This window comes from Littorina saxatilis, linkage group LG17 (genome assembly GCF_037325665.1).
Source record: "Littorina saxatilis isolate snail1 linkage group LG17, US_GU_Lsax_2.0, whole genome shotgun sequence".
Lineage (NCBI taxonomy): Eukaryota > Metazoa > Mollusca > Gastropoda > Littorinimorpha > Littorinidae > Littorina > Littorina saxatilis.
Window position 1 is genome coordinate 22598076 of NC_090261.1, and position 24424 is coordinate 22622499.

Below are 24424 nucleotides of genomic sequence, written 5' to 3' on the forward strand. Positions count from 1 at the left end.
GCACTAACCCCATAATGCCAGACGCCAGGCGGAGCAGCCACTAGATTGCCAATTTTAAAGTCTTAGGTATGACCCGGCCGGGGTTCGAACCCACGACCTCCCGATCACAGGGCGGACGCCTTACCACTAGGCCACCGTGCCGGTAGGAAAAGAAATGATGACATCGAGCACATCAATGTTTTTTTTAACAGTCAGTGTGTAAGGAGGTAAAAATAGTCTTGTACCGATGAACCTTACGGGGGAAACAGGAACACAGACACTATGTGCAATGTTGAAAACATTGTGCAAAGCCCTGCAACTGTGGTTACAAAAGCCCTTTGTCCTAGCATTTTATTTTCAGTCTGATAAAGGCTACAACTTGTTCTCAATGTATCTGTGAATCTATGGGTATGTGTTTATGTGTGTGTATGTGTATGTGTGCCTGTGTGTGTTAGTGTGTACTGACATTTGCTGCTTAATTCTTACTTTGAAACACAGACTAAATCAATACAACCTCAAGACAATAATTATGAAGAATCCAGCATGCACTTGAGCAGGACACACGTTGCAAAGAAAAACACAGACACACACACAAAAACACCTCTGAAGATAAAAGCCACAACGACAAACACAAACAGACAGGCAGCATTTTATTTGTTTTATTATCACATTTGTCCCACAAAAACCTAACTCAATCTAACACCATGAAAACCATGAGACATGACTGAATTGTGGTTTGACCTAAATCAGCTGGTTTTGATGAAAATTAAGATGATTTTAAAGATATGAAAAATGGTTGTTCGACTGTGTATTTAAAGAAGAAAATGAACTGGAAATTTGGATGTTGGTGTCAAATGACGAACAAACAAACAAGCAAACTCAGACAGGCAAACCAAACAAAACAAAAGCAAGTGAACAAATTGACAAAGAAGAATACATACATACAAAATACATACAGCATCCAGTCAAAAGGCATTTTTGATCATATCACAAATGCAAAGCACCACATTATTCACTGTATGATTTGAATGAAGACAGAATCTGTTACTAACACACAACACACAAAATGGCAGAGTAAATCACCAAAGCGAGAGCTAATTTTTGATACCATAACACATTCACTTCATCAATGAGTCACAATAGTGATATGCAAATGAAATATAAATAACAGAAAAACAAAACAATACACCAAAAGTCAAACAAAACAGTACAAGTACATGCACTTACTGTAGACACAATGACAACACAACGTTCTTGGACCCATAAGATCTGTAGCTCAGCAACTTCCTTAAACATTCTCTGTGTGTCAAACAAGAGCAACATGAAAAACAACAAAACATCTAAACAAACAGAAAAGAAGTACCTAGAAGAACAAGAAAACAACAACAACAAAAACAGATACAATTTAAACTTCAAAGAAAGAGAAACACAATCAAGAAAAAAACACCAGACATTCCATCTCAACAGTGTTACCATACAGTCAAACACGGGTGATACGTGTTACCCAACAAACACGGGTGATACGTGTTACCCTACAGTCAAACACCGGTGATACGTGTTACCCTACAGTCAAACACCGGTGATACGTGTACATATTGTGCCTAATGACACTCATAAAAAGAAATTAAAAATCTAGATCCAATGCCATTGAAATTCAATTCTGGGTGAACCAAATGACAGGAAGAAAATTAATTTAGCAAGCATAAAATGAGAGAGGTGAAAAGGTGATTGAATTGAACTTGCACAGCAAGTGGAAATAAATCTGTTTACAAAATCATCATAACATTGTTTGTGCACATTCACTGGAAAAATGTGAGAGACTTTTCAAAGTACAAACTATCATAAAATAAACCCCATCATAGACTCATAGTATCTTTCTTTTTTGATAAGACTCTCTGTCTCTCTCTCTTCCCAGCCATTCTTTGCTCTCTCTTTGAGCGAAGACTATAATACATAACTTAAAAAGAACATGAAAGACAATGTTTCTCATTATGTCAGCTGCCAGGAGACAGGTTCCGCATAACTGTCACTTACTGTTGTTCTCCATATAGAGAGTGCTTAATTCCCTTTGTTTCTGAAATCTTGTCATTAGTAGTCTGCCTTATTTGGTCAAGATTTAGTGAAGACTTAGTAAAATTCACAAATAACTTATACTCTAAAACGACAACAGCTGCCCCATGACATAGGTTTATCATAAACAAACAATAGAAAAAGGGGGCTTCAAAGTAAAAAAAAAAAAACATAATGAAAAAAATAAAAATAAATAAAAAAAGAAGCATAACTTTTAAGAATAAGAGTGTAACCTGAAATTTATATCATAATACCAGTGTTTGAAAGTAGTCCTAGTTCATATGAAAATATCTACACGAGACTCCAGCTCTGATCAAACTAGTGTATAAGCACCCCACAATGTATAACATATAATGCTTGACATTTTGACAAGGGATTTTTTTTACAAGGGTTTTTCTGCACCAAGAATTTTCAGAAGGAAAATTTCAAAATTTCACCCACCTGTTACCACGAATAAGACAATAAATGCTAGTCATCCACTGAACACAGACAAAGCAACAAACCAGCAAGGCAATCATAAAAGACTTTGGTCCAAAAGTTCAGTTTACCGTTCAAGCCCAGAATGAACAAAGTAATTTTTCTTCAAAGTCAGGGTTTGTGCTTTCCTTTTAATAAATGGCATTTCTAAACTTCTAGCATGCAGCTCAAAGGTTTATTAACCTTTTCAGAAACAGCCTAATATGACAAAAACCGTTAGTTACGTACACAGTTTTTTTGTTTGTTTGCTCTCCTCTATAAATCTGACACAGATGTAGACGCATAACAACCTGCATGACAACAATAAACACCATTCACACAATCTGAATCAGAATACCTTGCTTGGTGATTGGGAAGACTGGAATTACATGGGTGGGACTGAAAAATGTCATGAATCCCGAAGAATTTTAAAGGGGGGGGGGGGGGGGGGGGGGTGTCTGGGGCCCCCAGACGCTGAAGGATTTGTATGATTAACAACCAAAAAACGTCACCACAGACATTACGAATCTGGATTTCCGGAAGAATCCCACCCATGAAATTACATCATGTCTCGTCTCTTTAAAAACAGTCATGATAATCATGCTCATAATGAATACCTTGCTTGCAGCTTGAGGAAAAAACCTGTTATGTGACTTGAACTACAGAACAATGAATATGTCTAGTTTCTTTAAAAACTGTCATGATAATCGTTCTGATACATGTACCTACTTAATACGTTGCTTGATGCTCGAGGAAAAAAGAATTCTGTGACTTGAACTACATGTCAAGCCTCTTTAAAAATTGTCATGATACTGATTCTGATACTGATGGCCAAATAAATGCATGCTTATCGCCAACAAAACACTCTCGTCTCCCGTGCAGCAATAAATACTATCGGCGCTGTAACCGAACCCCATGGCAGAGGATGGAGTGGTTATCAGGTGGAACTGTTGATGACAGGAGGGTGCTATGGTGAAAAGCTCTCCGTCAATGAAGGAAGCGGATGCTCATTTTGGACTCAACATCAACCTTTGCCATTGCCTGTCAAAAAATTAATAATAAAAGTATTACATAAAATAAGATTTATTTTTATTAATGAGGGTAATGATGTAAGAAATTGTTCCTTTTTTTACAATAAGCCTTCAGCCATGAGGAAAAAATCAAAAGGTAACAATTAGCTGACTATGTCACAAACAAGTTGCCACAACCCAAAATAATGAAATATAAAATGAGCTAGGTTGTCAACGAACAAACTATCAAATAGAAGAAAAAGAAACAAGAATACCAAAATTAAAGGTAAAATATGTTCATTAGCAACATACAACCTCAGTTCTTGCTTTTATGTGTCTCCCCTGTAAAGACTCCCTCCCTTTTGACCTCATTTTCTCAGAATTGTTTAGGTCTTAAATTACGGGTTTCACTGTATTGCTCACCTTGACAAACTCTTCCAAAGAAATCTTGTTGTCCTTGTCCTCATCCACCTCCTGGATAGTTCTGTCGGCTATGCTGCCAAGCTGCAACACCAAAGACCTCACTATGACTCATTTCCATTTTCATTACTTCCTTATCCCATTGCACGCAAATTCGGGTCGCTTCCTCCTAGTGGAAAGTTAGCAGCAACAAGTCGCACTACTGAAGTGTGTGCATGTTCACGTGTTATCATGTTATCAGCCACCAGCGCTAATGGCATTGTGGTGACACAGGGGTGGGACATGGATACCATTGCTGACTTGACCCGTGCCTGTCCCAGCCTGGATATGAACTCGTGACCTAAGGATCACAAGTCCAGTGCTCTAACATCTGAGCTACCAGGCCCCCAGGTACGGAATACGCACAGAAGCATTGTAGAAAGCGGTGTTTGCATTCACTGAAAATTTCCGGTATTTCGCTTGTTTTTATTTGAAAATACTGAAGAGCACCCAACAACCAAGTTAGCTGTTTCAGGTTTGATTGCTTCCAACAATATTTCTGTTATCGAAATAGACTTGTCATTGCATCCTTACTACATTGTACTGGTTGTTGTGGAGAAATGATTGATAACAGCAGCAAAATCAAATGCAGTTGAACCTGTCTATGAAGATCACCCAAGGGACTGCTCAAAATTGATCCTAATAGATCAATCAATCAATCAATATGAGGCTTATATCGCGCATATTCCGTGGGTACAGTTCTAAGCGCAGGGATTTTTATTTTTTATTTTTTTATATTTCTTTTATTTAAATTTTTTTATTTTTTTATGCAATTTATATCGCGCACATATTCAAGGCGCAGGCATTTGTTTATGCCGTGTGAGATGGAATTTTTTTACACAATACATCACGCATTCACATCGGCCAGCAGATCGCAGCCATTTCGGCGCATATCCTACTTTTGACGGCCTATTATTCCAAGTCACACGGGTATTTTGGTGGACATTTTTATCTATGCCTATACAATTTTACCAGGAAAGACCCTTTTGTCAATCGTGGGATCTTTAACGTGCACACCCCAATGTAGTGTACACGAAGGGACCTCGATTTTTCGTCTCATCCGAAAGACTAGCACTTGAACCCACCACCAAGGTTAGGAAAGGGGGGAGAAAATTGCTAACGCCCTGACCCAGGGTCGAACTCGCAACCTCTCGCTTCCGAGCGCAAGTTTCGTTACCACTCGGCCACCCAGTCCACAGATGGTTGCTGTGGAAAGGTGATTCATATGAGAGAAAAAACACGTTGGGATCCTTTTGGAATGGTCTTTGTGAGCAGGTGGTTACTAACCAAGAGTTGGTCACCAGGGCAGGTTCAACTGTACACATTTTAAGCGCCAAGTTTTCATCAAGTGTCTGTACCTGTTCTTCTGAAATGTTGGCTCCCACCATCATATGGAGAACAGCCAGAAGTTCGTCTCTTGAGATCAAGTCATCCCCATCCAAATCGTACATCTTGAAGGCAACTGCAGACAAAGCATAAACATCCAAATCTGATTTGGGTGGACAAACTGTAAGGATGAGAGACTTGGAAACTTGTGAGTTTAACATCCCTGCTAAAACCATGGTCGAACAAATAGGTTTTAATAAGTTCAGTTCTTCTTCACTCGTATAACAAGCTGGAATTGGAGGAAAAAAAGAAGCAAAAAAAAAAAAAACCCAACAAATTCAATTTCATTATATTCCCTACGCTAGTACTAGGGCTCAGCAGACTTTAATTGTGTGTCTGTCTCCACTTAACAGCTTATTGCTGGGAAACTACTGGGCGCAGTTCGTTCAAAAGTTGATACACTAACTTGATAATAGGTCCGATTGATCGTATTAAAACTTCATAATGTTACCTGGGACCTAAATGCGAAATAAACCACAAAAACGACTTGGCCGTAGGAGGAGTTCACACCGGCGGGGCAACACGCAGCCATTGACCTGATAGAACAGCCGTACGCGTCACACAAAAATACGTCATGACAAAGTTACACGCAAAGCGAAAGAAACTTTGACGTCATTTACTTTTGTTCGGAATTTTCCGTCTGTTCCTAGCTTGTCAGTGAAGACCTGACGTGAGTAAGCTTACCCAAAACGTCTTTGTTCTCTATTCTCATTGCAGCTGTGAAATAATCAGTCTTGTGTCTCGGTCGTGTAGGTACAGAGTTTGCTTCTGCAATCATTGTGTTCGTGTTGATGACGGCTTCATAAGACAAAATAATAAGCGAATCTATCGCAAGGAAGACGTTTATGTACAAATCACCGAACCCAACCCATTTTTTGGGGTGCGTATCGCTGCATTTTTCTGAAGAATAAACTGCATGTGGTTAATTTCATCCGTTTAATGCTTGTCGAAACATATCTGATCACAGATGAGGTCGCAGTTTGTAGGTTGAATCTATGAATCGGCCAGAAATAGATCTGCATTTCTGGTCAGAAACCAACATTCACACCACAGACATTCCAAACATTTATATTTATTGAGCGAGCCAGTCTGAAGAGTACTCGGGTCCAGCGCGAGCGTTTTTTATTCATGAATAAAAAAACCAAGAAAGTTGCTTTGAGTCGGTAAAATTCAGCATCCTTTGGCAGTGCTAAGACCCCAAACTACATCAGGCTATCTAGAGGTTGATAGAATCAAATATGATGAATAATAATTTTAATTATGACCATACAAAGTCCTCCAGTTTTCAAAATATACTTACACCTGAGCTTCTCACTCCTGTCGTTTAGTTTGTTCTTCTCTGAATTCTTTTTCACAGGTCGAAACCTGGCAAGAATTCTCATGAACTGCCGAAAGTTCACTGTGTCATCGTTGCTGAAAAAAAGCACCATGCTTTGATTCAATACTGAGACTTTTACTTTTAGAAACACATGCACATTTTCAATCTCTCTCTCTCTTTTTTTCACTCACTCTCTCTCTCTCTCTCTCTCACACACACACACACACATTCAAATGTAGGCATGTATACTGCGCAATTAAGCTGGCAGTGCTGTTTGAAGCTACTTTGTACAATTACATCATCCCTCTTTACATCCTGTTTCACATGATATGAAAACAACTGCCCTGGAAGTTCATGAGCAACTTTGCTCATTTAAGTTCCCCTTCTTCTGAATCAAATGGGGTTTTTCTTCTGAAAAAAAATTGCTCAGTTAGAAAAGCACCAAAATGTATCTAGGCTAAAGTTTAGACAAATCATACAACAGCAAATTCTAAAATTATGTGACTATTCGTACAACTTGAGTGAGCTCATGGGAGCCACAAATAAACAAATCTTTGAGAGGACCTGACATGTGATGCATGGCTCCAAAGCAGAGAAAATGTCTCAAATACATCACAGTTAACCTAATGACCAAGTACATCACTACATGTATTGATATGGGCATCAAACAACCAACTAATGAACCTGACACCTTTATTCGAAAGGAATGATTATGCAAAGAATAGAATTCTTACCTCTCACTGAAAAAGGAATGAACTATTCTGTCACCAAGAGGATTGATGGCTAGCTCTGGTATCCTTAGAAAATCTTCTCGTCTGAAAATGTAAAGAGTAAAAGGGGATTTTAACAGAAAGCTAGAGTGACACAATGCAGCATAACATACATTAACAATAACTTCTTCTTCTCCTTCTGCGTTCGTGGGCTGAAACTCCCATGTACACTCGTGTTTTTTGCACGAGTGGAATTTTACGTGTATGTCCGTTTTTTACCCCGCCATTTAGGCAGCCATACGCCGTTTTTGGAGGAAGCATGCTGGGTATTTTCGTGTTTCTATAACCCACCGAACTCTGACATGGATTACAGGATCTTTTTCGTGCGCACTTGGTCTTGTGCTTGCGTGTACACACGGGGGTGTTCGGACACCGAGGAGAGTCTGCACACAAAGTTGACTCTGAGAAATAAATCTCTCGCCGAACGTGGGGACGAACTCACGCTGACAGCGGCCAACTAGATACAAATCCAGCGCGCTACCGACTGAGCTACATCCCCGCCCCATTAACAATAACAAGAACAATTATTAATAAACACTTTCTTTTCCATTAAAATGGAAAATTTTCTTGGACACATCTAAACCTGCTGTATCACTAAAACCATTTTTCAAACGCCATTTGGAAGGTTAAGAAACATACAGAAGTAAGTTACTCTTTGCTGTCTGATTTTCAGAATAATTGTTATGTTATCAGTTGTTCCTGATTATCTTTTTTTTCTTTTTTTTCTGCTTTACGGTGTTACAGTGGAACCCCCTTTTAAGACCCTCTTATTCAAGACTTCCCCCTTTTTAGAACCTTCATTTTTCAGATTTAAGACTCCATCCTTCTTTAAGAACTGATTTTCTCATAATTTTGTAGGTTTAAAATGGGGGTTAGATTGTAATCAAATACAACATTGAACTTGTGAGCAATCTGAAAGATCGACAAACAATGAGTGTTGTTTATACCAATGGATGAAACAACGGAAGCCCTTTCAGTTTCAACAAACAGGTTCTCAAAGAGGAAGAAAACTATGACAATTGACATAGACAAATGCAAAACAGCGCACACACACAACAACAACAAGAAGGGCAAAGCCCATACGACTCACATGCTTTACACATTTTTCCTACCAAAATACATGTGACCTTGACCCAAGGTCAAGGTCATCCAAGGTCATGCAACACAAAGCTGTTAATTCAAGACATAGGAAGTACAATGGTGCTTATTGGCTCTTTCTACCATGAGATATGGTCACTTTTAGTGGTTCACTACCTTATTTTGGTCACATTTCATAAGGGTCAAAGTGACCTTGACCTTGATCATATGTGACCGAATGTGTCTCATGATGAAAGCATAACATGTGCCCCACATAATTTTTAAGTTTGAAACAGTTATCTTCCATAGTTCAGGGTCAAGGTCACTTCAAAATATGTATACAATCCAACTTTGAAGAGCTCCTGTGACCTTGACCTTGAAGCAAGGTAAACCAAACTGGTATCAAAAGATGGGGCTTACTTTGCCCTATATATCATATATAGGTGAGGTATTCAATCTCAAAAACTTCAGAGAAAATGGGAAAAATATGAAAAATAGCTGTTTTTTAGGCAACATTTATGGCCCCTGCGACCTTGACCTTGAAGCAAGGTCAAGATGCTATGTATGTTTTTTGGGGCCTTGTCATCATACACCATCTTGCCAAATTTGGTACTGATAGACTGAATAGTGTCCAAGAAATATCCAACGTTAAAGTTTTCCGGACGGACGGACGTCCGGACGGACGTCCGGACGGACGACTCGGGTGAGTACATAGACTCACTTTTGCTTCGCATGTGAGTCAAAAAACCATTGCACAGAGAAACCCGGAGACAGTTTTTACCTGAGGAATCCATTGTTAGATTTGTCCAAAGTGGTGAATCTACTGAAGAGACGCACAATCTGGTTTTTGGAAACTGCAACATACAGAACACATACAATGTGTATGTTTGCTTTACAAGCCAAACAAACAAAATTAACATATTTAGACTCAATTAAAAGTTACCACTTCTTCTTCTGCGTTCATGGGCTGACAGTGACACTCCCCCGTACTCTTGTGGGTTTTTTTTGCACGTGGGTTTTTACGTGCAAGACGTTTGTGTGGGTGAATGGACAGACAGGCAGCCCTACGACGACTTCGGGGATTCATGCTTGGTATAAGAATTTTCGTGTTTCTATAACTGACTGAACTCGGACATAGATTACAGAATCTTTTTCGTGCACACTTGGTCTTGTGCTTGCGTGTACACACGAAGGGGGATGAGGCACCAACAGTAACAGCTCTGCATGTACATTAGTTGACCTGGCAGATCAGAAACATCTTCACCCTTAAACACACCAGACGCAACCAGGTTTCGAACACTCAACCTTCAGCATGGGAGGCCGGCGTCTTATCCACTAGGCCACTGCGCCCGTCCAAAAGTTACCATAGTTTTGTTTCTTCATTTCAAGAATTCCTTCTCAAACACCTTTTGGTTTACAGAATAACCTAAACTCTGGAAGTGGAAGTTTAAAAAATCTGTGAAGAGTGAAGACTTTTTGAAATAACTCTTCCATAAGCAAAAAAAACTACAAATATCAGATTGTATCACATTCAGTCATAATACCATGTCCAGTTAGACTTAACACACACACACACACACAAACGCCATTAAATACAGCACCCTATACTTACGTGACATGTAAAATTAACTTCAGACTGAATGTTTCTCAGCCAATTTCAAGCCGTACAATTATCTTAAGAGAGAAAATCATGGCAAGATCTTGCAACGGAAGCAGATTTGTGACTTTAAGTTTAAGCTTACCCCAAGTTCGATTTATTAGTAAACACACCGAGCGGTTACGTCACTTGAATAGGAAAAGAAATATTTTGCGTGGAAGCTAATTTCAAAGTCAAAATACCATTTATCATCACAAAATAGAACCCAACAGGTGAATACATGGTCCAAAGTTCGATCAGCAGCACCGCTCGGTGCGTTTTCAAATAAATCGAACTTGGGGTAAGCTTACATGACATACATGTCACGTGAGTACAGGGTGCTGTATTTACTGGCGTGTCACACACACACACAGTGACACACACACACGTTTCAAATGAAAGTCTTTGGATTCAGAATCATCGTTTTGCATGAAGAAAAAGAAGAAATCTGCTTGCAACACTCAAAGTCAAACACTGAACAGCACGAGCAGAAATGCAAATGCTGCAGATTTAAAGCTTAAAATGTCCTTTGTTCTAATGGGGTTTGTTTTTCTTTAGCTCAAGCAAAGGTGTGAACCTAATGCAAACACGACAGGGGAAATTCTACAACGGATCTCACTGATTGTATCAAACTGACCCTCTCCTTATACGACATACCAGTAACAGGATTGAGTTGGTGTGTAGATTTTGACACTACCAAACGGCCCAGGAAAGCAAACAAGAGAGCCCAATAGGAAAACAATAGCAAAAAGCTGCCGATTGAAACTTATAACGTGACCAAACGGAAAATCAAGTTGAACATAACACACTATGTTGCAATTTACAATTCCCTGAAACTGGAACTTACATCCTGTTTCTCTCTGAATCTCTTCAATCTCTTCTTCTTGAAGCAACATTGACGATTTCGTACCCATCTTGTCTGCTGGTTGACCTTTCACCCTACATGGTTATAACTTATACTCTCTTTAAAATGTTATTATTACAAATGTTCCCAATTATCCATTAAAAACATATAAGGCAAATGCCCATGACATAAATAATATTTTATGCCTATATTGAGGGCTTCACTATTGTATTAAACAGTGTTCTCTCTCAGTCTGATTATTTTGTTTGTGTAGCAGGGATAAATTCAGGGGTCTGCACTCTGAAGAAGTAATGGAGGCCGTGCGGTTTTGTAAGTCTGCTACAGGAGAGTAAGGCAGCATAAGCCTTTGCATCCTTTCTAGTTTGAATGAGAGAAGCTCAGCGGGAATAAAAATGTAAGTACTATCTATCATCTCAAATTATGTCCAAGGAATGTGAAGTTAGCATTTGTTATCGAGCACAGAGAGTGAGACGGTTTTTGGTATGACCTCTGCTGGTACCTGTCACTTCTGGATCACTCCAAATAGAGTCCAATGATCGGGGTAAAGTAATATACATGAATGATACACATCTCAACTCATTTTCATGCTGGTTTGTCTGTATGTGGCGAACAGCCTTGCACAATTTCAAGCCGAAAGATTCCGTGAATGAATGAGATTTGCCATGGTAGAATCCTTATTTTTATTTGTTTTATTTCTATCTCCGGTTTTAAAGGCTGAAGGCGAGATCGTGATCAGAATCAGATTCAGAGGCATCAAAATGGCACGACGACTTCTGCAGACAAATCCCAGCATAATCTTGTGCAGGTGCCAACAAACCATAAACAAAACCACAGCAGAAGCAATCTTTGGTCATCAAACACACCATGTCCTGAGACAGCAGGCTGCATGTATGAGTGTGTGGGAGAAGGACAAAAAGTCTGGTTACGGTAAACCCATTGATGTTCCAAAGACAAAAATGATTAAAGATGGCGTGAAGATTCTGGGATCAGAAATGGGCGTTTGGTGTGATGAGATGAAAGAAAAGTTCACAGCAGACCGAAATATCTTTGACATACGGCATGAAGACTATGAATATGTGTGGAAGTTCTATGATCAGGAGAGCGTTGCTGACTGGATGTTAACTACCGACAAGGACAATAATGATGGATTCAGCCAAGCAAACTTTACATTCACAAAGAACAAAACAGGTCTCTTCCATGGACACTTATCACAGCAGGTACCAAAAGATGGGATCGTGAAACGCACTGGCTACTGCAACATACGTTCGCCCACTAAAATTGTAAGTTACATATGTTGTGTGTGTATGCATATGTATGTGTGTGTGTGTGTGTGTGTGCGTGTGTGTGTGTGTGTGTGTATGTCTGTGTCGATCTGTATCAGAGAGAGATATAACTAAATAGAGAGAGGTAAAAAGCGTATTTGATCTTTCTGACACTCAAAGCAGGAAACATGATGAAAATCTACAAGTTTTTTTTTTCAGCAACTGTCTTCTCTTCTTAATATAAGTAAATTGTATGGTTTTCTTCTCTATTTATAGCTGTCCTTCAAGCGTGAAGACGTGCATGACTGGACACCTTTTACACACTTGCTGATGAAAGTCAGAGGGGATGGACGACCCTACATGTTGACTGTTGGCATGGATCGCTTCTTCGACATTAGCTGGCATGACCAGTATCACTATACCCTCTTTACCCGTGGTGGCCCCTACTGGCAGACTGCAAAGGTGCCCTGTTTTGTTTCTTCATTTTAAAGTGTTTTAAAGGTAAACTATGCATACGCTAAGGTAACACTTTTTGTGTGTTTAAATGTTAGTGAGGCCTGTATGTGTGTGTATGTGAAGCAAGTGCTTTGGCCAGCGATGTAAAGAATTTTATGTGTTACTACACCACCCCACCCCCTGCTTCTCCCGTCCCACAACAAAAAATGGTCAGTAGTAGGAGCACTTGGTGGTGGTAATGCCAGATAGTGGCCCCCCCCCCCCCCCCCCCCCCTTTTTTTTTTTAAACGCCTACCCGTCATCTTTTAAGTTTGACGTTAACCTCCAGTCCGTAAACTAGCAACGACAGTAATGATAGCACTTATGGTTTTCTCTCTTTTTCTTCAGATTCCATTTTCAAAGTTCTACGTCACAAGTAAGGGTCGAATCCAGGACAAGCAGGAAGCCATTCCACTGGAGAAGGTAAAGCACCTAGGCATCACTGTTGGCGATGGCAACGAGGGACCGTTCTACCTTGAGATTGACTCCATTGCTGTCATGCGCGATGAGAACCACCAAGAACAGTTTGCATACGAATCGTATGAAGCTAATCCTGCTCATGTGAACACGTAAAATGAAAATTCGGTCTGAAAAAGGATAATTCAAGTGTAGCTAACCAATGTCTGTGTGGTGTGAAACCTTTGAGCATGAACGTTTTACGCTTCAGTGTTTCAGTAAGCATGTTTCTATGTTCTTTGTCAAAGTTTAGCTTTCTGATTTGACCTAGATATATAGCAATGCGGACTGTCTCTGACCGAGTTCACGGCCTTGCCTTTGCAAAGAGTCGTTTGAGTTTGTATCTCTATCTTTGAAGTTAGAAAGGTTTATATCATGTAATAAGTGAGTTAATCAGACATGTTCTCTGTCGCTGGCTTTGCATGTTCAATTGGAGTCTGTGTGGAATTCGTTTTTGGTTAATACAAGAGCGTTTTCCCAGTAGACTGTGTGTGCGTTTGTGTGTGTGCAGGAACATGTGTGTGTAAATCTGCATGTATGCTTGATGAGAGTGTGTGTGTGTGTAAGAGAGGAAGTTCATTAACATACTTATGCCACACTTTGTAACACAATGTAAACCACACACACACATCTGCTCATCATGCAATCTCTCTCAGGCAATCAAACACCAATAGAAGTATTTTCTGCAACCTAGCAGCTGGATTTATTACAAAATGAAACCCATTTCTTGGTCTTCCCTCAATTTCCTAGAATGACAATGGGTATTATTTGTCCATGAACAATAAAATACCTTGCATAAACAATAGCAGATAAGGGAAAGGAAAAACATACAAAATAAATTGTCAAACTTGTTTTTCCAAATGTAGCATGTTTGTTTTGAATCGGTTAAGACCCCCGTCATGCACTGCAGAAAACAAAGAGACACATTGTTAAAACTTTATTTTATCAAATGCTCATGCTTACCGGTTTCATATGATCTTAACTATATTGTTAGGTATGCATATTTTCTGACCAGGATTGCTTCAGTTTGCTGTATAAATATATAATGTTTCATTTTAAATAGTCATATTTAATAATCATATAACCTGTAATATTTTAATTTTTTAATTTACCTCAATTTACAAGATCAGGATAAATGTATTCACTTTTGAACATTTAATACTGTACCCAAAAAAAAAACCACACGCTTAGACAGTGCAAACCTTGAAATTAATTAATTTGACCATGAAGCAAATTGAATTCCCCCCTCTGTTTTGCTTTCTACCCCAAAAGCACCCTGTATTTTAGGCTTCTATTCTTCAATGAATCTCTAGCTGTTTTATGGTTTTATTTTAAAAGATGGTCCAATTAAATGCGTTATCAAAGAAAAGGTGAGAAAAAAACCCACATCTTCAATCAAGAAAGGGAAAAATACCACAAAATCTCAAAACAAATTTGCTTGAATAACAATTTTTAAGAGACAGACATGACCAAAGAAAAGATGAAGTAAAAAACCATGCAATCTAAATTTAAGAAAATAAGGGGGAAAAAATCAGACAATAACTGAAATCAAAAACAGCATCATTTCAAGTAAAAGCATATCAACACAGCTCTGTCCCACAAAGACAAATGCACTGGGCAGAATAAGTGGAATAAATTACATTACAAGAACAACAAGTCGCGTAAGGCGAAAATACAACATTTAGTCAAGTAGCTGTCGAACTCACAGAATGAAACTGAACGCAATGCCATTTTTCAGCAAGACCGTATACTCGTAGCATCGTCAGTCCACCGCTCATGGCAAAGGCAGTGAAATTGACAAGAAGAGCGGGGAAGTAGTTGCGCTAAGAAGGATAACACGCTTTTCTGTACCTCTCTTTGTTTTAAGTTTCTGAGCGTGTTTTTAATCCAAACATATCATATCAATATGTTTTTGGAATCAGGAACCGACAAGGAATAAGATGAAAGTGTTTTTAAATTGATTTCGACAATTTAATTTTGATAATAATTTTTATATATTTAATTTTCAGAGCTTGTTTTTAATCCAAATATAACATATTTATATGTTTTTGGAATCAGAAAATGATGGAGAATAAGATGAACATAAATTTGGATCGTTTTATAAATTTTTATTTTTTTTTTACAATTTTCAGATTTTTAATGACCAAAGTCATTAATTAATTTTTAAGCCACCAAACTGAAATGCAATACCGAAGTCTGGGCTTCGTCGAAGATTACTTGACCAAAATTTCAACCAATTTGGTTGAAAAATGAGAGCGTGACAGTGCCGCCTCAACTTTCACGAAAAGCCGGATATGACGTCATAAAAGACATTTATCAAAAAAATGAAAAAAACGTCTGGGGATTTCATACCCAGGAACTCTCATGTCAAATTTCATAAAGATCGGTCCAGTAGTTTAGTCTGAATCGCTCTACACACACACACAGACACACACACACACACACGCACGCACGCACATACACCACGACCCTCGTCTCGATTCCCCCTCTACGTTAAAACATTTAGTCAAAACTTGATAAATGTAACAAAATGATAAAAATGCTTTCTAAAACCACTGACAGTATTTTGGGAAAGCTATTTAAAAAAGCAAATGAATGCACATGTCGGTTATACAAGAACATATGCGAGAAAAATGTAAAGCTTATATCTTATAAATTAAAATATGCACATTCTGTATGATCATACAAAGAATACATGTCTCATGAATAGTAGCTGTATGTGCTAGCAAAAGTAGCTATGATAAAAATAAAAAAATCCTGTGCAATTAGGTTCATGAAAGAAAATTATAGTACAAAAGGGATTTTTGCTATCACCCTTTCCCATAAGATTTCATAAATGAATGGCTTGAGATTCAAAATGAGTAAAGAACCTCGTAAAGCAAAGCATGCTGCAAAAATCAATGAGAAAATTATCTTACAAAGTAAAAGCATACTGCAAAAATCCCCAGCTAGAGTCTATGAACAAAGTAAAAAGTCACGATAAATTGTGAAATAGATGGTGAAACAGCATACAGATGTAACATTTCTCAGACTTTCGATGGAACATCACACTAATTTATTTGTTTATTTACAATACTGTGCATGTAACTAATGTCCCAGGTCAAAAAAGCATCAGGAACAAGTGTTCTTGAATTTAGGCTTGCTTACACACATTCCGAGTATTCTCCACAAATGAATAGATCACTACAATGGCTATGTTCCAACAAATCAGACCTCTTTTCCTTAATAGAAAAGTGTCATTGCAGCTGCAATTAAGCCATCAATGCTTTCAAGTATTGTGAGCTGTACAAAAATATTTCCAAAGGTGATGAGATTCAAGAATTTCAAAGGCCTACACAAACCCTGTTATCAACTATGTTACTGGGAACAGCATTCAAAACAAATGGAGATGCCACAGGGGTAATATGAAAATACGCAGTACAAACAAACAAAAACCAGGCCGGGTCACAGCAATGCAAACCTGTTGCATATTAAAATGTAACGATCCATCACAGATTTGCCACATAGAAGACAATCACAACACTCAGACAAGGAGATTCTTCTCACAACAGGCTTTTAGTGTTCGTTTCACATTGCTCCCTCTTAAAAATGTAACCAAGTGAGGATCGAAGAGCGCTAATGACGACACCTAAAAACAAAGGGAAGTAAGCATCTCAGCATGAAAATTGCTTATTCATTTGAATGCTTCTTATATGTTCTCAGGTGGCAGGAGACTGGATCAGCATAGCTGTCACTTACTGTTGTTGTTGCTTTCTATATCAATATCTATGAGTTTTGCAAATCAGCACAAGTTAGCAGCAATCAATTAAGTGAAAGAAAAATACAAATGTCAACCCAAAATAGCAATTAACTACATGTATGTACCATACAGTTGAACAATACGTGCATCTCACTCTGAATGCTTGGCTTTAATGTGATGTTCACACTTATTGTTGTAATGCTTTCAAAACCGAACACACACAAAAATGTTTGTTACAATTCTGTCAAAAATTAAAAAAATGTCTGTTAATGTTTCCTTCTACGTGTACAATGTATTTCAAAATGTGGACATGGTTCAGTACGTATATCAATCTATGTGAATAATTCCTTGACGATCCAAGTATAAAAACACGAAGAACAACAAAAGCAGCAAAACTGTGCTGATCTGTAAGCTTTGAAATACTTCAATATTACTTCTTTACGTCAACAACTAGGTTCATAGTCCCTGAACGAATATTTTCAAACTTTTCACAACACACAATACCAACAATAACGTAAACAACTGTTTCTTGCACGCAAGAAGCAAAAGCTCATGTAAGAGCTGTCTATCCTATATTTTTTAAGTACATCACACATTTGAAATCTCAAATTCACATAATTGTACCTCAAGGGAACCTGAGTTTAGAACGCATAAATCAGACGATGATATGGATATTCTGGTGTGAAGATTAAAGAACAAGTTTTAAGTAATCTCAATTAAACCGAGTTGCAGGCCTGTCATGGCATGGCATGAATCGGAATTGCAATCAAGAAGTTTCAACTCATTCATAATACATGTAGATAGATAGATAATTTAGATAGATAGATAGATAATTAAGTTTCAACTCATTCATAATACATGTAGATAGATAGATAATTTAGATAGATAGATAGATAATTTATTGCCAAGTGTACAATACATGAATGAACATAAAAAATACACGAGGAAAGCAGCTTGCTGTGTGATAAAAACAAAAATAAATAGCATTCATACATCACTGGCGCATAGCATCATACATACATGGGTAAGACAATTTGGTATCACAGTAACTAATACATACACTATACAGACATGGTGAGAACTATGAAACTCTAAGAGCTATCGGAACCCCTAGAACCCCCCCACCACTCCCCCCCCCTCTCCAACCCCTGTTCCCGCACTGGTAACATACATCCCTCCCCCCCCTATGCTCTGGGGTGTAAAACATGTATTGCTGATAGGTTTCACTGAACAGCTTTGAAATCATGCCAGTACAAAGTAAAAATAATAAGCCTATATAAGTATAACCCTTTTCCCTCCATACACAGACAAAGGCACACAATCATAAAATGATCAACATTAATGGCATCATATCCTCTACATGCATTTGGCCAAGCAACAATTTGCATCCCATTTTCTGTTCCAGACAGAAAAATACTTTAAAATGTCTCACTGGGCTATCAGCAGAGATACTATGAAAAAGAGATCGCTCGCTCTAGTCTAACAATGAAGCTGGTCTTGAACAACTAACAGTAACAATTCACGTAATTTGAAAAGCGCCATCAGCCGTGTCGGTCACACAATGCAGGCCAGAAAAATTGGACATGATGGAAGTATGTGACACCAGACCCAAGGTGGTTAATTGTATAACAATTCCTTACATCACATTTTGATGATTTTCACATCACCTTGGTCCGTTAAAACTATGATTAGGGGCTTCAGATTCCATAGTAAGGCCAAAGAGTGAGTTAGCGATCTCTCTTTTACTGTATCTCTGGTTTCAATCAAACCATCTGTGGTCCATATAGTTCTGTCCTGCAGGGTTGGTGAAGCCGAAGAGCGTGTAGAACTGAACCATATTATCTTTGCATTCAAGTGACACTTTGTAGCATCCCACCGCCTTGCTCAGTATAAAAAGTACATCCAGCAAGCTGAAAAATACAAGGTCAAAAATGTCACAAAAGATCATATAAAGCAGCCCCTTACTCTACCCCAAACCCATGACCACACACATACACAATCACCACAACCTGAGTAAAAGAGCTGTCTGCAGGTACAGAGTTTGTAAATCTTTCAGTTATAAAGCATATAAGTGCAGAAGTTTGATTGCGTAACTGCTGTGTTGTTATTCTTACTTGAACCATGCAGCTGCGACCACTAACTGTTGGGCTTAATTCTGTTAAACTGGAAGTCAGGCTCTTTGTAAATTGTTACCTATAATTAAAAATTTTAGTAATAAATTTTCATTTGATTAATATACTTACCCAACTCACATATAGCAATTAACCCTGGTTCAGTGCTGGTATCGCTGTACGCGTCCCCTTGGTAACAAGAAAGACGCCTCTAAAAAAGAGTGACCGAGACCCGTAAGGGTGTCTAGGCCAGCCCGGAAACGAGGCTGCCTTCCGTATGCGCGCGCATACTCCGCCATATGCATCATTCTAAAACGAAGCCCAACTCACTTCTTTTTTAGACATATATAACCCCACAGCGGGGAGGCGGGAGGGAATAAACGATGTGAGTTGGGTAAGTATATTAATCAAATGAAAATTTATTACTAAAATTTTTAATTAAATTACATATCTTACCCAACTCACATATAGCAGATTGCTACTAAAGGTTGGAGGGCACTTTACCCAAATAGGAATCGAGATTTTGTCCTGCCTCTACCCGAGCAGGTAACCCAGAAACGCATCCTGTCTCAAGGCATAGAAATCCCTGAGAAAGACATCAATGAAGAACATTTCAAGAAAGCCAGTAAGCCGACTCAAGAACTTCCGCCAGGAGATTAAAATGAAGATCAACTAGAGTGGAAGCCCAATCTTTTGCCTCATGAGGCCTGGCTGTAGTAAAGGGCAAGACTGCCCTGCCATTCCCTGCCTGACTCTGCCACCAGCCAAGAGCTTGCCTAGCTATGGTGGAGACCCACTCGGCTAACGAGACTTTCGACATATCTCTAAACCGTACCATGATGAATGAGATAAAAAGAAGTTTCTGAGTCTCCAAACGAGAGTGCACAGTCCGAAACAGAAATCTGCTGAGGGCTCTAACAGGACAAAAATGTACATCAGGATCTCCAAGAGCAATAAACTTGCTCAAGAGAGGAAAGTTGAGTCCGCGCCACCCGAAGAGAGAGGACTGACTGCTCCCCCCCCCTTTTAATTCCTTGCCAACACTTGAAGGCATGCCTAAACAATGTGGCAGTCTATAAAGCTAAGGTTGACCTAAGTAAGTCATTACCTCCACCAAAGTCGATAGAAAAACTTTCTATCCTTAACCAGTGTTTAACGTCGTTTCTAACCGTTCAGGGTTAAAAAGCGACGGAGTTGAAAAATAAGAACAAGAGCTGTTAGAATCAAAAATCTGAAAAGATCCAAGCTAGACAAATCATTGAACTCGAAATGATCAAAAGGCTAAATATGGCTCTGGAGGAGCCAGAATATTGCTAAAAGGTTTAAAAAGTGCACAAAGCTGGATTCTCCAAATTCTGCTTACTTGCCAGAAAATTTGAAGGAACCCTAAGAACCATAGATCAGTCTTTCTCCAAAAAGCTGTCCATAGCAAACCTAGCCAGAAAAAACCTTCTGCATAGAACACAGAAACTCTGAACCAAATCCAGAGTTGAGGCAGAAGCCCCTAAGTATCTCAAGTGAACCCTTACAGCAGACATTCAAGTAATTCCAATGTGAGAAAGCAAAGATGCCTTCTTGCCAGCCTAAAGAGGTCTGGAAACCAGGATTGCAAAGACCCGTACTGTGCGACCAACAGGTCGCCCAAACTAACTCAAAAAGAGCCCTGTGAAAGCGAGGGTATGGAGCCCCAACCCAAAGTGGATAACAGCCAGCCTGAAGCTTTTCGTTTGGAAACGAAAAACAGCCAAGACCTGCCCTGCGCTTTCTTTTACCGTGAGATTCTCTTAGTTAGAGAACCCGCGTGCCTAGAAGCGGGCTCAAAAAGAGACCTTTCAAACAAGAAAGAGATTAACCTCTAGCCGACAGAATAATACTTAAAAGGGCAGAGGCTTACTCTCAGGTAAAAAACGGCAAAGTAAAATCTTTGTATATGAGTCCAGTCGGACCACAAAGATAACCTGTTAAACGTAACCGCCCGAGCGAGAGACTAAAAGCAAGTTTCGATCAAACGAGCCAATCATAAAGAAAAGATGCCGCAATCTCCCAGAGCTAGGAGACCTTGATCTAACAGACAGTCTCTCCTTGCTATCGCCATCACCAAACCCGAGGGCGGTTCCATAGAACGAAAAACAAGAGAACCTAAGTCCTTAAGCTTGGAGTTACCCGAAGCCTACAGAAAGCGCTCCGCGAGTGACACGCTACTCGGGCGTAAGAAACAAGCTAAAGCACCACCACCACCACAGGCAAATAGTCGTGCGTTGCCCACAAATGTAGTGGTGACAAAGAAGACTCGCTTGCGAAAACTTCCGCAAGAACAAGATGACCCCGCCAGAGGATCTAAGAACTTAACACTCGAAGATTCTCCTCAGAAAGCTCAAACCAACTACAAAATGCCGCGAACCGCGACACAGCTGAAGTATGAGCCTCCCCATTTCCTCCTCTTGTTCCAGCATCATAACGAACATCGAAATGATGAGAACCAGTCACCCATCCCGATAAGGCAACAACTTGCCAACAATCGGAAAAGTTTTGAAAAGTTTCAAACGTCATAACACCATGCCAGATCTCCATCCACCTGACTCACGCCAGCTGGAAGACTGGAAGAGAAAGTGAAAACAGCCTGTAAAAAAAAAAAGGCAAAGGCACCGCAGAAACGGAACCAGAAGCCAAAAGCTGAAAAGTGCCGACCACCAACACCACAGTGTTAACAGTAGAAGGATATCCCGTCCTGCACCCAGAAGTCACAGCCGCAAAAGCGAAAGCGCAACAGGCCGTGGATAAGTAAACATCAGGACCAACCGGTTGCACAGAAACACACCGGACGATCCCGTTGTACCTCGAACCATTTCAGCTGCGAGCGCCACTGCACTTGCTAACTTGAAACAGAACCTAAAAACAGTGCTTAACAGAAAAACAGGAGCACCTTAATCTGAACAGCCTTCATGCACCTCCGTGCAATCCGGAAGCTGACCCCATGCTAGACTAAATCTCCAACAAGGAATCAGCCCTACTGCTCGCTTCCTGCCCCCCTGCTCGGTATCAAAGGTAGGAAAGTGACCCCCAGAGAGACTCGCATGGTCAACCCAAGAATCACCCAGCCCACCAACTTCCTGCCCCCAGGGCGGAAGCTTACGTTGCCTAGGGCTCTTAGCCGCTGCTGAACGTGCGCCAGAAAGCAGAAGAACAGACACGGTTTCAACACTTCACCGCACAAAGCTTGCTACCTCCTGCGAACGTACACCACTTTCGCCGGAGAACCCGGCTACACGCGGCCCTTTGCCAACTCCAGGGCAATGGACAACGATTCCCGGAAGCTGAAGTGAACATCCTGTTCCTCCGAACTTCCAGAAGCCATCAAACCGGATAGAGGTGGAGGAAGTAAAGCTTTGCTCTCAACCACCCCCTCCAGTCAAAACTTAAATGCCGTTTTCCGCCGCCCACGTCACTGCGCTGGACAACCTGAACGGCAAGTTAAGCTGGGTGTCGTCCATCCCCGTGAACGCACCCTCAAATGGAAGTAACTTCGTCATCCTCTCCTTCATGCTCGCAATCGCAATCGGGAAGGTGACCCCCGCCTTTCGCGGTCCCCCAACTTCCACAATACTTAAATGCCATTTTCCGTCGACCACGTCACTGCGCTGGACAACTTGAACGGCAAGTTAAGCTGGGTGTCGTCCATCCCCGTGGACGCACCCTCATAAGAAGGTATTCTCGTTAACCTTTCCTTCATGCTCGCAATCGCAATCAGGAAGGTGACCCCCGCCTTTCGCGGTCCACCAACCTTCACAAAACTTAAATGCCATTTTCCGCCGCCCACGCCACTGCGCTGGACAACTTGAACGGCAAGTAAGCTGGGTGTCGTCCATCCCCGTGGACGCACCCTCAAATGGAAGTATCCTCGTTATCCTTTCCTTCATGCTCGCAGTCGCAATCAGGAAGGTGACCCCCGCCTTTCGCGGTCCACCAACTTCCAAAAAACTTAAATGCCGTTTTCCGCTGCCCGCGTCACGGCGTTTGGACAACTTGAACGGCAAGTAAGCTGGATGTCGTCCACCACCGTGGACGCACCCCTTCCTGCCCCCTGGGCGGAAGCAGATGCCTTTCAACCTGACCACAGTCTACTGACGAGGCGGGAAGAATAGGAACATCTGTTCGCTTGTCAGGGCCCTTAGCACCCACTGACACCCCGACTAAGCGGTGGATATCAGCCGATGTTTCAGGACTTTCACCTGGGATGAGACCCGAGGCTACTCCCTCAAGACAACGCTCACGTGGAGTACACATCTGTTCGCTTGTCAGGGCCCTTAGCACCCACTGACACCCCGACTAAGCGGTGGATATCAGCCGATGTTTCAGGACTTTCACCTGGGATGAGACCCGAGGCTACTCCCTCAAGACAACGCTCACGTGGAGTACACATACCTTGTGAAGAAGGACAGACGCCGGAGACCGTGAACTCCCCACATAAGGTCGCAGCAGGGGACGAACGACCACTGTCCAGAGAAGAACACACAGCAACCCCGGCCGGGAGAGCACGTAGTTCTGCCTTTGATGACGAAGTGCCAGCTGCCAAAGCAGAAACCTGTGAACTTAAAGTCAAAAGCAAAGAGGCCACGTCTACAGACGCAAGCCCAATAACAACATGTTTAACACCGAGCCCGGACTAATCCGAAGGCTTAAAACAAAGGTGGCCACTGCACCCGGTGTTCACAGGCGGTCACCCATCCAAGAACTAACCGGGCCCGACGTAGCTTAACTTCGATGAAAGGACGAGAACCGGTGCTTACAACGTGGCGAGGCCGTTGGCCGGCAAAATGAGGGTTCCGGAATAGTCACCAGTGTAGTAAACAAACTGCAAGCGGACTTGTCTACCGGCTTAGCGGGTAAAACAATCAACACATCCAAAGATTTTTAGCAAGAGAATCTACAACAGAAACGGACATAGACCGGATAGTTTAGACTTCCTAAAAGCTTTCTAAGGAGAAAAGGGCACAGCAGCTACCTATTAAGAAGCTGCCCTCTTCTTAGCATTGTCAGCCATGACGGAAAAACGACTCACGAAAAAATTTCTGAGAAACATCGCAAGTCCAAAATACGGCCAACAAAACTGCCAAAATCAAGCAAAATACAAGGAACGACCTCACCTCAACATAGTTGTGAAGTCCAGATGACAAGAAGAGACCAAGAGGAACGAAACAAAGTCAAAAGACTAAGTAACAAAGGCTGAAACAGCCAGAGCGTACATAAAATGCGACCAGTCCCACTGACGCTGAGTTTTTAGAATGATGCATATGGCGGAGTATGCGCGCGCATACGGAAGGCAGCCTCGTTTCCT

At 40.6% G+C, this 24424-nt stretch overlaps 3 protein-coding genes across 3 annotated transcripts in view; 1 reads left to right on the plus strand and 2 right to left on the minus strand.

Annotated features, from left to right (window-relative positions):
* Nucleotides 1-614: 614 nt before the first annotated feature.
* On the minus strand, nucleotides 615-11122 carry LOC138952134 (calcineurin B homologous protein 1-like). Its single transcript, XM_070323728.1, has 7 exons — nucleotides 11009-11122; nucleotides 9307-9379; nucleotides 7413-7493; nucleotides 6661-6773; nucleotides 5333-5436; nucleotides 3939-4019; nucleotides 615-3546 (listed from the first exon to the last, which is right to left on the minus strand). Exons 1-7 carry the CDS (start codon nucleotides 11073-11075, stop codon nucleotides 3493-3495), a joined length of 573 nt encoding a protein of 190 aa, XP_070179829.1. The 5' UTR covers nucleotides 11076-11122; the 3' UTR covers nucleotides 615-3492.
* Nucleotides 11123-11272: 150 nt separating this feature from the next.
* Nucleotides 11273-13722, plus strand: LOC138952130 (complex I intermediate-associated protein 30, mitochondrial-like). Its single transcript, XM_070323725.1, has 4 exons — nucleotides 11273-11420; nucleotides 11740-12306; nucleotides 12565-12750; nucleotides 13132-13722. Exons 2-4 carry the CDS (start codon nucleotides 11785-11787, stop codon nucleotides 13354-13356), a joined length of 933 nt encoding a protein of 310 aa, XP_070179826.1. The 5' UTR covers nucleotides 11273-11420; nucleotides 11740-11784; the 3' UTR covers nucleotides 13357-13722.
* Nucleotides 13723-18137: 4415 nt separating this feature from the next.
* The window catches only part of LOC138952132 (glucosamine 6-phosphate N-acetyltransferase-like), an 11287-nt gene continuing 5000 nt past the window's right edge, over nucleotides 18138-24424 (minus strand). Inside the window, exon 6 of the mRNA XM_070323727.1 lies at nucleotides 18138-18888. Coding sequence (XP_070179828.1) covers nucleotides 18738-18888 — 151 coding nt within the window. The 3' untranslated portion in view covers nucleotides 18138-18737. The remainder of the gene's footprint in view (nucleotides 18889-24424) is intronic.

Excerpts from the sequence above, each read along its gene's own strand:
- LOC138952130 (XM_070323725.1), top strand. The coding sequence starts at position 11,785 with ATGGCACGACGACTTCTGCAGACAAATCCCAGCATAATCTTGTGCAGG. Across the intron at positions 12,307-12,564 it reads TACGTTCGCCCACTAAAATT|CTGTCCTTCAAGCGTGAAGA; the intron begins GTAAGTTACATA and ends CTCTATTTATAG. Across the intron at positions 12,751-13,131 it reads CCTACTGGCAGACTGCAAAG|ATTCCATTTTCAAAGTTCTA; the intron begins GTGCCCTGTTTT and ends CTTTTTCTTCAG.
- LOC138952134 (XM_070323728.1), bottom strand. The coding sequence starts at position 11,075 with ATGGGTACGAAATCGTCAATGTTGCTTCAAGAAGAAGAGATTGAAGAG. Across the intron at positions 6,774-7,412 it reads CATTCCTTTTTCAGTGAGAG|CAACGATGACACAGTGAACT; the intron begins GTAAGAATTCTA and ends GCTTTTTTTCAG. Across the intron at positions 4,020-5,332 it reads CCAACATTTCAGAAGAACAG|CTTGGCAGCATAGCCGACAG; the intron begins GTACAGACACTT and ends TTGGTGTTGCAG.